The sequence below is a fragment of the Panthera uncia genome, chromosome F2 (assembly GCF_023721935.1).
Source record: "Panthera uncia isolate 11264 chromosome F2, Puncia_PCG_1.0, whole genome shotgun sequence".
Classification (NCBI taxonomy): domain Eukaryota; kingdom Metazoa; phylum Chordata; class Mammalia; order Carnivora; family Felidae; genus Panthera; species Panthera uncia.
Genome location: NC_064812.1, coordinates 26,042,669 through 26,056,063, shown reverse-complemented (window position 1 = coordinate 26,056,063; position 13,395 = coordinate 26,042,669). Strand labels below are relative to the sequence as shown.

General features: G+C 36.0%; 1 protein-coding gene across 3 annotated transcripts in view; it reads right to left on the bottom strand.

The window, feature by feature from the left end:
- CSMD3 (CUB and Sushi multiple domains 3) overlaps positions 1-13,395 on the bottom strand; it is a 1,252,643-nt gene that overhangs the window by 244,077 nt on the left and 995,171 nt on the right. For all 3 annotated transcript variants that reach the window (XM_049632997.1, XM_049632998.1, XM_049632999.1), the window contains one exon: positions 5,132-5,248. In XM_049632997.1, the coding sequence (XP_049488954.1) occupies positions 5,132-5,248 (117 nt within the window). The remainder of the gene's footprint in view (positions 1-5,131; positions 5,249-13,395) is intronic.

Sequence of the window (13,395 nt, the reverse complement as noted above, 5' to 3'; positions counted from 1 at the left end):
AAAAATACAAACTATGAAGAAGTAGGAAAGAAATTCAAGGTGGTGTCAGCTACTTAAAACAAAACAAACAAACCCCAAACCTCTCTCCCAGCAATAAACAAAAGGTTTTAGTAACTGTCTGTACCCCCTGTACAGAGTAGACCAGCCTGACAACTTTGTGTGATTTAGGAGTTCATGAACTTGAAACCTATACAACCAAGAGACTGCATTAATAACAGAAGATACAGAGAGGGCTGACTAACTGGGAAAACTAAGAAGAAAAACCGGAGAAAGTTTTCATGCATACTTCCAAGATTCCACGTTTGAAAGCCAGTCTTGGGGAAAAGTAAGTTTTGTCCTTGATAAATAGGCAATCACGGTGGGCCTTTTAGGAGGTGAAACTATCTGGAAGCCCAAACACAAAGTTAAGTCACCACAGACTATTCTGGATATCCTCAAGGTGATTTTCATGTTGGAATTCTCCAAGAAATCTAAATGTCAGTTTGCATTCTACACAGCTAATATTTGATACATGTTTTATAGGATAATTTTTGTCTAAGATTTTCTACATAAAACTCTGGTAATATAGTTCATCCTCTGTAGTGTGTTGAATAGTGTTCCCCACCCCCCAAAATGTGTATCTGCCTAGGAGCTTAAAATGTCATTGTATTTGGAAACAGGATCTTTGCAGATATAATTAAATATTAATATGAAATTATACTGGATTAAAGTGCACCCTAAATCCAACACATGGTGTCTTTAAAAGAAAAGAGGACAGAGATACATGCAGAAACAGAGGAGACACACAAACAGGGCAAAGGTCTTGTGAAGACAGAGGCAGAAATTAGTGATACAACTACAGCCACAGAATGTGAAGGGTGGCTGAAAGCCACTAGAAGCTAGGAAGAAGCCAGGTAAGATTCTTCCCTAGGGCCTTCAGAGGGAGTGTGGCACTACTGATAGCTTGATTTCAGAGATCTAGCCTCCAGAACTGAGAGAACAAATTTCTGTTGTTTTAAACCACTGACTTTGTGATATTTTGTTAAGGCAGTCCTCAGATACTAATACATTCTCTTTTACACATAATCCCTGGAATGCAAGGAATGGGTGACGGAAGGGATAGAAGGGGGCAGGGGGGGAGTTTGGAAAGGGATAATCATGTCAAGGAGTGATATTCCATGTGAAACCAGTTTAGGTATTATGTAACTAGTTATGAACCATTTCTTCTGAATTATAGTTGAAAGAGGACTTTCATCTCCTTTAACCATTTTAAGCATCTTGTTTTACCAGCGGGTCCGTCTAAAATCTTTAATTTTTCCTTGTCTATTGTGTCTTTCTCTTGGGCTTTAAAGTAAGAAAATTCCATTATATTCTATCCCAAGAGAAAACAAACATAAACACTAGCCTCTGACTTGCCCCCCATTTCACTGCCATCCTAGCTCCTTCTTTTTTTTCTCAGCCAAAATTGTTGAAATAGAAGTCCAAACATTTATTCTCCAATGTTTGTAAGTCCTCACTCCATACAACTTGATTTTGGCTGCTACACTCTAAGTATAAATACCTATTAACAAAAAATTTTTCCTCTAACAATGGCAACAGTTTTCTTATGTTATAAAGCATCTTATCTATATCAAAGTCAAAATTAAAAATCTGCCTTGCATGTTTTAGCCCTTAAAAACAATGCATTGTAGGAAGACTTAAACAGTAAAACCATAAAGGGGAGACACCTGGTAATTAAAAATTAAAAAATGAAGGAAAAATAAAACATATTTTATTAAAGGTAGGGTATTTTTAACCCAAAAATCCAAGTGAAATAGTTTAATTGTTAGAAGGAAGTCAACTATCAAAAAATGTTATCCAATGACCCAGAATTATTATATTTCTACATATATAAAACAACCATAATCCTGCAGAATGAATATCACCAAAGAGACCCTAATATCTGAAGTTCAAATGAAATCCAATGACACTTATGAAAGCATTAGGAATTGACAATTTTCTTATCTATAAAAACTGAAAGATAGAAATTGGCTGGCAAAATAATACTCATTCAATCAACTGGTAAAGTAAGTTCATATTCTGTTCGCATTTAACCGATATGAATTCAATTCTACACTGGGCAACAATAAATAAATAAAAGTAATGTGGTAGCATATGACCTATGAAAGATCAAGCTGGCTCATCTGGTATTATCTAAAGAAACAGTCACCTGTTCTGACATTAGAGGATAAATGTCCTGTTAAGAATTATTCAGTGACTACATGGCTCATGCAAAATTATGTAGATGATTTTTATGGGCGATTTAACATATTCCATGTGTAATGTTGATTATATGTGATTTTCTCCTTATATAACTTTAGAACCTTAACCTTTGTTAAGCTGCTATTCCCTTGAATGAATTGAGTGTATCTGACAGATATTATGCTAAATGATTAAAAAGTGAAATTCTAAGAGTGTCAGCCTATAAAAGATACAGAAGAAAGAATGATTATATTTTAAGATAAGTGACAGGAAGAGAAAAAGTGAGAACTGGTACATTATGAAGTGATACCAAAGAGTCATAAAACAGCTCAAAGTGGAACAGAAGGAAACTGAAAATGAGAGGAGGAAGAAGAAGCAAAACAGAAATTTGATTTGTCGATACTCAATGACTATTGCTTGATCATCTCACATTTAAGAGGTAAAAGTAGGAGTAGGAAGAAGTTGATGATAAGTATTCATTTAATTCGTCTACTCTGCTCCCAGAAAACTTTAAGGTGTTATTAGGTGATTAGATACCCACTGAAGGTGTAAAACAAACTATTTGTTGTTATGCTTTAATTACATAATATAAATGTTTTATTTTTAGCCATGTTACTCTTAAGACTAATAAATCCAGAATCCAGGTCATTTTATTTCAACATTTTTGGTAACTGGTGGCAGGACCTCTACAAATGTGAACATAAATAAAAGTGTGTGTGTATGTGAATCTCTGTGTGTATATGACTTAACTACGTGTTATTACGCAATCACGTACAAATACTGTATCATTTAATTATAAATTAACCCTATGAGGTAGACATTTATCACCTCTATTTCAGAGAGGAGAAAAGTAAAATTCAGGCTAATGATGGGACTTGTCTAAGTGAAAAAGAGTAACGAATTGTGCTCTGAATCCAGAAATCTGACCTCAAAGTTGGCGTTTTTTAAACTCATAACGAACATGAACTATGTGAGACATCTTTTATAAATATACAATCTCATTCATCCTTCCCAACAACTTTACTCTGTAGACAAAATGACCCAACTTTACAAATAAAGAAACTGAGTCTCAAAGAGTTTATGTAACTTGTCCAAAGACAGATAGGTACAAGATGTGACAGGCTGAAACTAGGACTCCAAGTTTGTTTGGCTTCTTATGTAGTTTGAAATACAGAATGATGTAACATTTACACAAATAAAATCAGTTTCCTTAGTAATAAATGAAAGTACATTTGATTTCATCCACAAATAATCCAAGACTTGTTTAAAAATTAATATTAAAAACCACTGATTATCAGTTGCATTGTTTACATTAAGAAGTCTACATTTAACTTACATTAAGTCTGCTCGAATAGATTCCATTCCCTAGAAACCTGTTAATTTATTTTAATCAGTACTTTTCCTTCTCTTTTTGAACATCTAGAGGTTACTATAAAATATGTCTACGTATCAGGAAAGGAAATGCCTGTGTTTCCTTTTTCCTTTTTCTTGGCTACATGACATCCCAAGAATAGATTATAGTAGAACAAATTAATGGCTTATAAAGAGAACTGAGGTAACCAGGCAATCTTCTGGGTCATCACTGCTAGGGTTCTGTCAGCATCCATGCAACATTGTTGGCAGCTGGACTATAAACCCCTCTTACAAGAAAAAGACTATTTTGAGGCACAAAAGGAAAAAAATAAATAAACAATTAGGTGGATAATGTTTTTCTTTCTAAACCATCATTCTCTTCTCGAAGAGTTCAACTCTGATTTAACCAATCAATATGCTAGGAAGAAGAAATATTTTGTAGAGTAAAGAAATAGCCACCTTGCTAATGCTGGCCTCACCATTCTATTTCAAGGTTAAATAAAAGGTTTAGTATTTCACTTCTGATGACAACGTTCTCTCAAATAAGTTGAAGATCTTGGACTTGTTTCGAAAGAGAGAGAAGGAGGATATATGGGTGATATCAGGTTATAAGAAATTGGACTGGAAGCATCAGCTTATTTTATATATCAGCAGAAACGTTAAGTCAAGATGTGATCCAAAAATCTTGATATGATAAAATCCATGTCCTTCTGCTAAAATACTTTGTCATTCAGACCCAGACATTCATAACAGCTACGGCAAATCCTTTACCATGTAACACAATGCTGTAAATCTAAATTGTAGAAGTCTGAACTTTCAGCCTCTCTCCCATACTTTACTGCTCACTAAATTTCATTTGCCTACCCATCCATAAACAGAGCTTAACCTGGGTGAGATCCAGCTGGATCTCAGACACAAAACCTTTAGAAGCCAGGTAAGTGACTTCTAAGACTTGTGATCAGGGAGATGTGAAGGCAGCAAAGGACACATTGTCTTCTCAGTGCCAATGCAGAACAGATTGTCAGGTTGACAAGATGAGCTGAAATGTCCTTTGCTGTCTTTCTATATTCATTGCTGTCCCAGAAACTAGGTGCTTGAAACCAAAATCGTTTCTTTCTGCAAATGTGTTTAAAAAGTATACAACAATATGATTGGTTTTGTACATACTTTGCCATTATTATAATAGTTCTGTATTTGACTGTATGCATATTTTGCAGAGCACACTTTGCTTTATGCTCTGGTAATTTCCCATTTTATATCATTCTGACATGAAGGCACTTGCAAGGTTACTGGATGTACTTATTTTTAAAAATTAAAAACAATCCTGTTTTCATTTTTATATTGTTGTTCACCTGTGTACTTGACTGTAAATTCAGATTGAGTAAAATGACCTCAAAATTTTATTATTACAAAGCTACTATCTAAAAAGAATTGCCGAGTAAAGTACTTTATGAATAGTGAAAATGTTCATAAAAAACTAACATTTTTGAATAGCACATATTGAAAAACAAAGGATGTCTGGAATGAAATACTACGTGATGAGATGACTATTACTTACCAAACTCCTTGGGAACTGCTATCGAATAAACACAATTATGCCCCACACTGTAATTTTTGGGATAGTTTGGTGATAGGACGGTGCCTTCTGAACCCGTTGAACGACTTCCACAGGGTGCTGGGAGACAGAAATGACAAAACATTTTTAGAAAAGCTTTACAAAAATCACACTGTGAATGTTTTCTTGATATAAACATGATGGTTATTGAATTTTAAGGTATTTGGTTTATTTCCATCTTTTAATAAGATCCACCACTGTCAAATATCTTAAAAACAAATTGTGGACATACGTGACTACTGTAGCTATTCAGATTTACTCTTCTCAAACACAGTAATATAAACGTGACATAATGGTGCTATCTCTAGAGGTAATAATGGCGGCCCTGCTTTCATTTATGATAAAAGCGCAAAGGAAATTTTCTCTTATATAATGATGAGAAATTACATATGCAGGTGGGAAATTGTTGTACTCACTGCCAGGCTTTGACATTCTACTCAAAATCAACCTTGATTATGCTGCCACCAAATTAAGTATTTTTATACACGGGACAGGGACGGCTGTACAAACACATTCACCCACTCAACTAAGTAAAAGACTCTCTCACCAACCTTTATCTGTTTATATGATTTACATTTGAATCGTTAGAGTTGCTGATGGTGCACAGAGGCAGATTTTTTTTTTCTTTTTTTTTTTTTTGCTACCTCAGCCCCAAATGTGCTATGTTCCTAAAAGAGGTGAGGGTGAAACCAATGTTTTGGGCAAATTTGTAGATGATGGTTCTGGTGTTCACAAGATAGGGGGGATACCTTAGGCTTTATAGTTCTGAGTTATGAGACAGACCCAGGCTAATGATGGAGATTTAAGTATTGAAAACATAAAGATGATAGCTGATATTCTCTAAGAAAATGATATCACCCAGAAAATTATACAGAATGAGACAAGATGGGCAAAGAGGAGGTCTGGAGAATGCCAAGGTGTAGGATCGCATAGAGGGTGGCTACAGTGAATGTAGTCCCATGGGAGCCACTGGCGAAGAGCTCCAATTAAAGCAAAGTGTTCAACAGGGTTAAGTGTTGCCAGGTGGTAATAAAAGAAAAACGAGTCAGTGGATTTGGCGACGTGGAGTATCACAGAGCAGGGGCTTCTTCTCCTGGCCCATGATTGCTTGAGGAGGGATTCTGTTTAACCGCTGGCTGGCTGGTTCCACCCTTACTCCCAAGGTACAATGAGCTTTCCAGACTGATCAGCCCAGGAGGGGAACTTCAACCTTACTCCGGGCTGGGGGCCATTCTGCTTAAAGAACATATTGGCTGGTCTCCTCCTCTGCAGAGTATTACAGGGCAAGTCTGCTGAGAGCGTGGCCATGGTTGTTGCAGGACACCCGTAGCTGCGCAGATGCCTGTTGTTTTGGACCCTCTGCTTTTATCAATATTAAAGCTAACAGTCTGATTTCCTTCAGCCTATCCCTTAATTGGCTTTGAACTTGTGCAGAGAGGACTCCCCTCAAGCAATGGGATTTTGGCATTGTTAATACAGCAGGTTCAACTAGAGCAGCTTTTTGCAAACTACAGCCAGCAAACCAAAGCCAGGCGGTCAGGAGAGGGTTTTACATTCTTAGAGTCACAAAACAAAGTTTTGAGTTTGAGTACGCGACAGAGACATATGTAGCCAACAAATCCCAAAATACCATCTGGCGCTTTACAGAAAAAAGTTTGCTAACCCTTGAAGTAGAGTAGAGGGGTGGTAGCTAGATAGTAGCTGGATGAAGAGTAAGTATGTAAAGAAATAGATGTAATCAGAGCCTTAATCATAAACAAAAGGAGAATGTGGGGAGTAGTCAGGGGAAGATGCAAAGCTGAGCGAGTTTTATTACTGTTTTATTTAACGGGGAGGAAGGAGTCATTGCAAAGGGAAAATCAGGAGAACTAGAGTCTAGGAAAAGGTAAGATAAAAAACCAAAGTGGAGCCATTTCACTTTTGAAACCATCAGTGACATTCCCCTGTGACCTGAGGAAAACAGATGGACTAGAAATACATAGGTTTAGGTTACATGCTGGGAATTTATTGGAGTTATTGCCTAATTTTCCTTTTCAGTGTTTGTTCGTTTGTAGAGAAAAAGCATGAGCCTGGGAGGGGCAGAGAGAGAGGGAGATAGAGCATCCCAAACAGGGCTGGATTTCACACACCCTGCGATCCTGACCTGAGCCAAAATCCAGAGTCAGAGGCTTAACTGACTGAGCCACCCGGGTGCCCCCTGATTTTCCTTTTAAAGACAGCTGGGTGCAGTGTTGTTTTAGGTGACTGGAGAAGAGTCATGATAGCTTGAAAAAGTAAACACATTTGATGGATTCCTGGCCAGAGTTTAAAATATATCAATATACTTAAAACACATACATACAACACAAACAGTATCTTGTATTGTGTTGGGTGGCTAATGAATGTCCTGCCTTTTAATGTTCTGTAAAATGGTAATATACAGTTAGGATTAAGCATACTAAAATTAGAACTCCCCAGAACAACAACAAATTGACAGTGGTGATGATAACCGAAGATGCATTGCTCTCGTCACTCATCATTGTTTGAGACGAGAGTGGTCAGGTGTATTCTTCGTTCAGCACAGATAACTTTATTCAGCTGATATTTCTGATGAGAAAATCATTCAAGAATGAGTACTACGATTTATGTTAACTTTCCTTCTGATTTTAAGGTGCTCCAAAGTTACAACACTTTGAATGTATGTGACAATAGCTCTTATTTTCATATTTGGAAAATATGAATAGAAATGAGAGCTTTTCGTTCAAGTTCAGCTTTGTGACTTAGTCATGAACATTCTGCTATTCTACATGAATATGCATCTGACAACCTCAATTTGTTTTTTATAGTTTATTTTGCATAATGGACATTTAGGACAGCTATTTCAAAAAGTATCATTTATAAATATAAAAAATGTGAAGTTTTTTAATCATTGATGAATATATATGAGGTTGCAGTATAATCACCTGTTCTTAGGGTAACTAATACTGTATTAGATTCTGTTATTTGTCCTAGTATCAATAATCTGGGGTTTCTTCTGGTCAGTGCTTACAACATGTCCTAGTTTATAATCACTTATGTTGAATACTGTAGTGACTGAAAGTATTCCGTGTAGTATGCAAATAATATAAATAAGGGAAAATTAACTGTGCTTTGAGATAGAGATTTATTGTAATCTGTTCTATGTTTACAAAAATCTAAATGGAATAATGACTAAGCCAGAACAACTTTGCTAATTTTCCTAATATTGGTTCCTAGAAACTTTTTACATCCTCTCTTCCTGTTTTAATTTCATCATACTGGTGGGTATAGGAAAGGGCAGCCTTTATCTTTTTGGCTCTGTTAACAATCAGTAGAAGTTAGGAGCCAGCCAAGACTTTGAATCCTATGCATATTTTTGCCATTTTACTTATACCAGTGGGCCATTTGTCACACTGGCTGTGTTTCTCTGAAAGCCCATATCCCTTGTAATGCATTTAATGTAAGAACTCACCTGTACCAGTTCCTGATTATAACTTATTTGATACATATGACAACTGCTTAAATCTATATTTAATAGCATTGTTGTAGAACACATGAATTATGAAAAGAAAAGTTTCTATAATTAAGTTTGGAACATACGTGGATAAAAGAAAAAGTTCTTTATGACTTCACTGATACTTTAGTAAGGTCTAGGGACTGTCATATTCATTCTTACAAACTTATTTGATCGTGGAGACTGTTTCAGGGTAACATCTTATGGGACCAATGTTCCTTAGAACACCCTTTGCAAAATGCCAGACTGATGATTCCAAAATGTGCTATCACTTTGGTAATAATTCTCACATTTATATTATTGTCTATAATTGATTAGAATTTTGTAGAACCAAAGAACCGTGTTTCAATGTATGCACGGAGAGCCAAAGTACTTTAAAGATTTAAAATGTCAAACTTAGCCTATTATAACATACCATTATCCTTGACACTCTCTCCCTGACTCTTGGGGTCCAATACACCATTGATTTGTTGCTTGTACCTTTACGTAGCTTATCAGTCTCTCTCTCTCTCCTCTCTGCCACTGAAACTGCCACAACCCAAACTCCCAACAGTTTCCACATGGGCTCTTGGAAGAGACAACTAGCTCTACCGATCCTTGCAAGTTCCCACCGCTGCTAACGATGTTTCTGACAGACACGTCTTATTGTATTTCTCTTCTCTTCCTGGAACAGTTCTGATAAACAGTGGGTTCTCCATAAATGTTTGTGGGAGGTTGAAATGTACTATGCTTATCATACCAAGCAGGCTACTATTAATGGTGTTCCATAGACAGCACGTACATGAACATTTCATTTTGTAGAAATTTTTCCAGAAATTCACTTAAATCCAAGACAGAATTGAGACATACCCTCTCAATAAATCCATATTAGCCTATTTCTGTGATTGAAGTCTCCGATTGCCAGGAATCACTGTTGCTTTACATTTAGAGGCAATATTATGTAAAAGATGTGTATCTTTAAGCATTGAAAATATGCTCAATGATAGGATTGAGTTCCACTGAGGGAACAGCAGACTCATGTCTACCATTTTACAGTAGCAAATCCATGCTAACATTTAATTAGTCTGGAACATACCTTCACTGAGTGAGTGAAATCACTCACACTGTTTAATTTCATGATTTTTCTTGTTCTCTCTCTCTCTTTTTAATGTTTGTTTTTTTTAAAATCCTCTTTGCCTGAATTTATATGGATTCATTTGTATCGGTACAATGTGCCCAGACTGCAACTATACTGTATGTGCTTGTTTTACTCTTGCAAGAAGAAAGGATGAGGCAGTAAACAGACGTGGTATTTCCAGGGACATCAGGGGATGAATCTGTAACTGGATTTTAAGGTTTCTAGTCACCTAGTGAAAAGGACTTCCCCACTAAGATTCGATCATGTGTGCAGGAGGCAGGAGGAGGGCTGAAGAAGAAGAAGAAGAAGAAAAAGAAGAAGAAGAAGAAGAACAAAGAGTAACTTCCCAGTAAGTGAAACAGAAGGATCTCAAACCATTTTTATGGAAGAGGTCCTACTCGAACGTCCAACATATCTTAGAGACTGCATAGTATGCTCAACACAGCCGTAAGCTACTTGCAATTTCAAACCTTTTTGGTTGTGTAATGTATAATTTATTATCAAATATACCTTATCGTGAAAATTATTATAGAATATATAAATTTTTCTCAGAGGAATGTTGGGTACTTTTAAAAGTGATTAATTCTTGTGGGTCACAAAAAGAGCAAAATACTATATTAAATCAATAATTTACTAGATGCGGCCTGTGCCTCCTTCAGTTGGAGAGAACTGCTGTACTTTTAGGAAAGTGCTGGTCTACTTCTGGGAAATTACTTATGCCCTGATGTAGCCTGATTGAATGTCACAAATCAAAAATCCTGGGAGAAAAAGGGTTTGAAAGCTGTATCTGCCACCGAGTCTTTTTTTTTTTTTTTTTAAGCTAAGTCCTTTCATAAACCTTAAACTTTGGAATTGAGTTTGTAATGCAGGCAGCTAATATTCCCAGTATTGACTTCAAGATTAAAACTACTCTTGCTTTGTTTGAAACCTGTTCTTAGTAAAAAATAGCTTATTATTCAGCCATTGATTTCATGCTTTGCATCATGTCTCCTAAATAAATAAGCATTTCATTTTGTTTATCTGTTAGATGATGTTCCTCTAATAAGGCCATTTTGTCATAATGGTAGTAACTATTTCTTTAAATTATAAACGATTACCTTAACTAACTTATTTATTTTGATTTTCATTTTCTTTTGCATTAGTTCTGATATATTCACATTCATTTATCTGGAAAACTAAAGATAATATTGTTATGAGTTTCCTATTGCCTCATCTATTCACCCAAAAGAAAAAAAAAGCAAAAATCAGTCTTTACTACTTGTGAACTAATCCTTTGTTATAATTCCACACTCCTGCTTAACACTAAAAACAAACAAACAAACCAACAAAAACAAAACTCCATCTCAATGCTGTAATCGGTGGCTTGTAAACCACTTTAATCCCTCACTAAGTAAACTTAGTAGGAGATGTCCTTCTACATCTGTCACCTCACCGATTGCCTGGACTCACTCATTTGATTGTGCTGCCTGGAAAGGCATTCCCTTCATGCACCAGTGCTCTGTGAGCTGTGTTCTCCATCAGAGTGTATGTTCTTAGAAGAAGAAGAGTCATCCTAGGACAAAGACCTCCGAAGAGCTATATTCATTCCTTGGACGGGTCTGCCATGCTACCATATATAAATTCTCATAGAATGGATGTTAGTAGTTCATCTGTGATACCTATGTCACTCATTTTCAACCTCATTTTCAAGATTGACGTATGATGTATACAATTGAGTGTTATTGTTGTGGTTGTTCAGCATATTCACAAAGTTGTGGACCACACCTCTACCTAATTTCAGAATATGTGTCATCCTCAAAGGAGTTCCTGTACTCATTAGCAGTCACTTGCTATTCCCTATGCTCCCAAGTCCCTAGCAATTGCTAGGAAACTGGATATGGAAAGACAAGTTCTTAAAATAATTTTGGTTGAATTATTGGTGCTGTTTAAAAACTAAAATTCCTTTTCATTGCTTAGTTTCTTATTTCTAAGTCATTGATTTTAAGTGATGGCAATCTTTTGTTGTTTAAAACATACTTTAAGACAGCTAGTATATTAGCACAAAATGAGTGTAGGGAAAAAAAATCCTCTGTGACAATTTCTTACTCCTACTGGATCGCTACACATTGATTTCTCAGGAAAGTCTTCTCTGTCTTCCAGATTAGTTCAGAGGATCCCATCATATAGCATTCCATTACTTTCAAGGCACTTATTATAACTTGTTTTATATTTATATAAAGCCACTTATTTGTATGGCCTTTTGATTAGGGTCTGTCTCTATCACTTAACTCCAAATGTATTAAGTCAAAATTTCCATATCTTTTTATGCACTACTTATAATTCTGGAGCTTAGCAGAGTGTCTGTTTATTTAATGGACTTGTAAGAAATATATGTCATAAATATTAGGAAAAATAAAACATACAGTATATTACTATCTTGCTGGTGACTAAATGCACAGAATGTAAAACTCATATTTTTCAAACCACTTGCTTAGGGTAGCATAGCAAGTGCAATATAAAAACCCAAATTTTTGGAGTCTGCAAGATCTAGTTTTGAATTCCAGCTTCACTATTTACTGACTGAGTAGCCTTGGAAGAGAGGACATTTCAAAGTGGAACCAGATCTGGTATATGGTGAGGCTTAGACAAAATGAATGAAACAACTCTCTGGCCCCACAGAATCTTCTGGAGGTAATATGTTGAGGGTTTCATAAAGGCCTTAGGAAGATGAACTAATCTCATCAATCCCAGGAAGAAATACAGAGTTTAGAGAAAGGACAGGAGGAAACTTACCTGGTGTTTCTGCCAAACTCTTCCCTTGAGAGAGAGGAATGCCATTTAAGCGATTCTACCCAGGGCTTTGTTTCCCTCTAGGAAGAGCCAGTGGTTTTTATTTTCCTCTCCTCTTCATTTCCCTAGGGATGAAGACCAGGGTACTCCAACCCAAAGGAAGAGGAACCTACAACTTTAATTCAGCTGTTTTCTCAAGGAGTGGCGGGGGTTGGGGGGCTGTCACTGTGCCCAGCTGTTAACAATCGGTGTGGACATAGTCCTCTACTCTTTGGACTCTTTATGCTTTAGAAGGCCAGGGAGAAGCAAGAGCCAATGTTAATAGTGAAAAGGAGGCGAAATTGGCCTGTCTTCTCCTTTTTCTTACAACTCACGGGTTCTTTTTCTTGTTTCATGAATTTGAACAGGGAAAAAAATGTATATATTTTTCAACCCTAATGGATTTTTTTATTTTTAGTGAATTATACCATTTCATTCAATTTCAAACGTAGGCAGAAAACCACAGTAGTATTAGAAGTAACTGCGACTTTGTCACCAATAGAAATTATAGATGTTTTTATATTACATAATTGTTGTGGATACCTCAAAATATTATTTCTGCTTATCCCTATAGTAGTTATTAAGCTTTTCAGAACTTCCAATTTAAGGGAACAATTAGGAAGCAATATATTATTACATCAAAATTTGTTTTTTCAATTATAGATTTTAAGTACTTGGATAACTGCGTTTTAATATAATCAGTTTATTGCTTACACCTATGTGCTTTATTATATTTTTACACCTAAAAAAGATAATTCTAGGATAGCATTC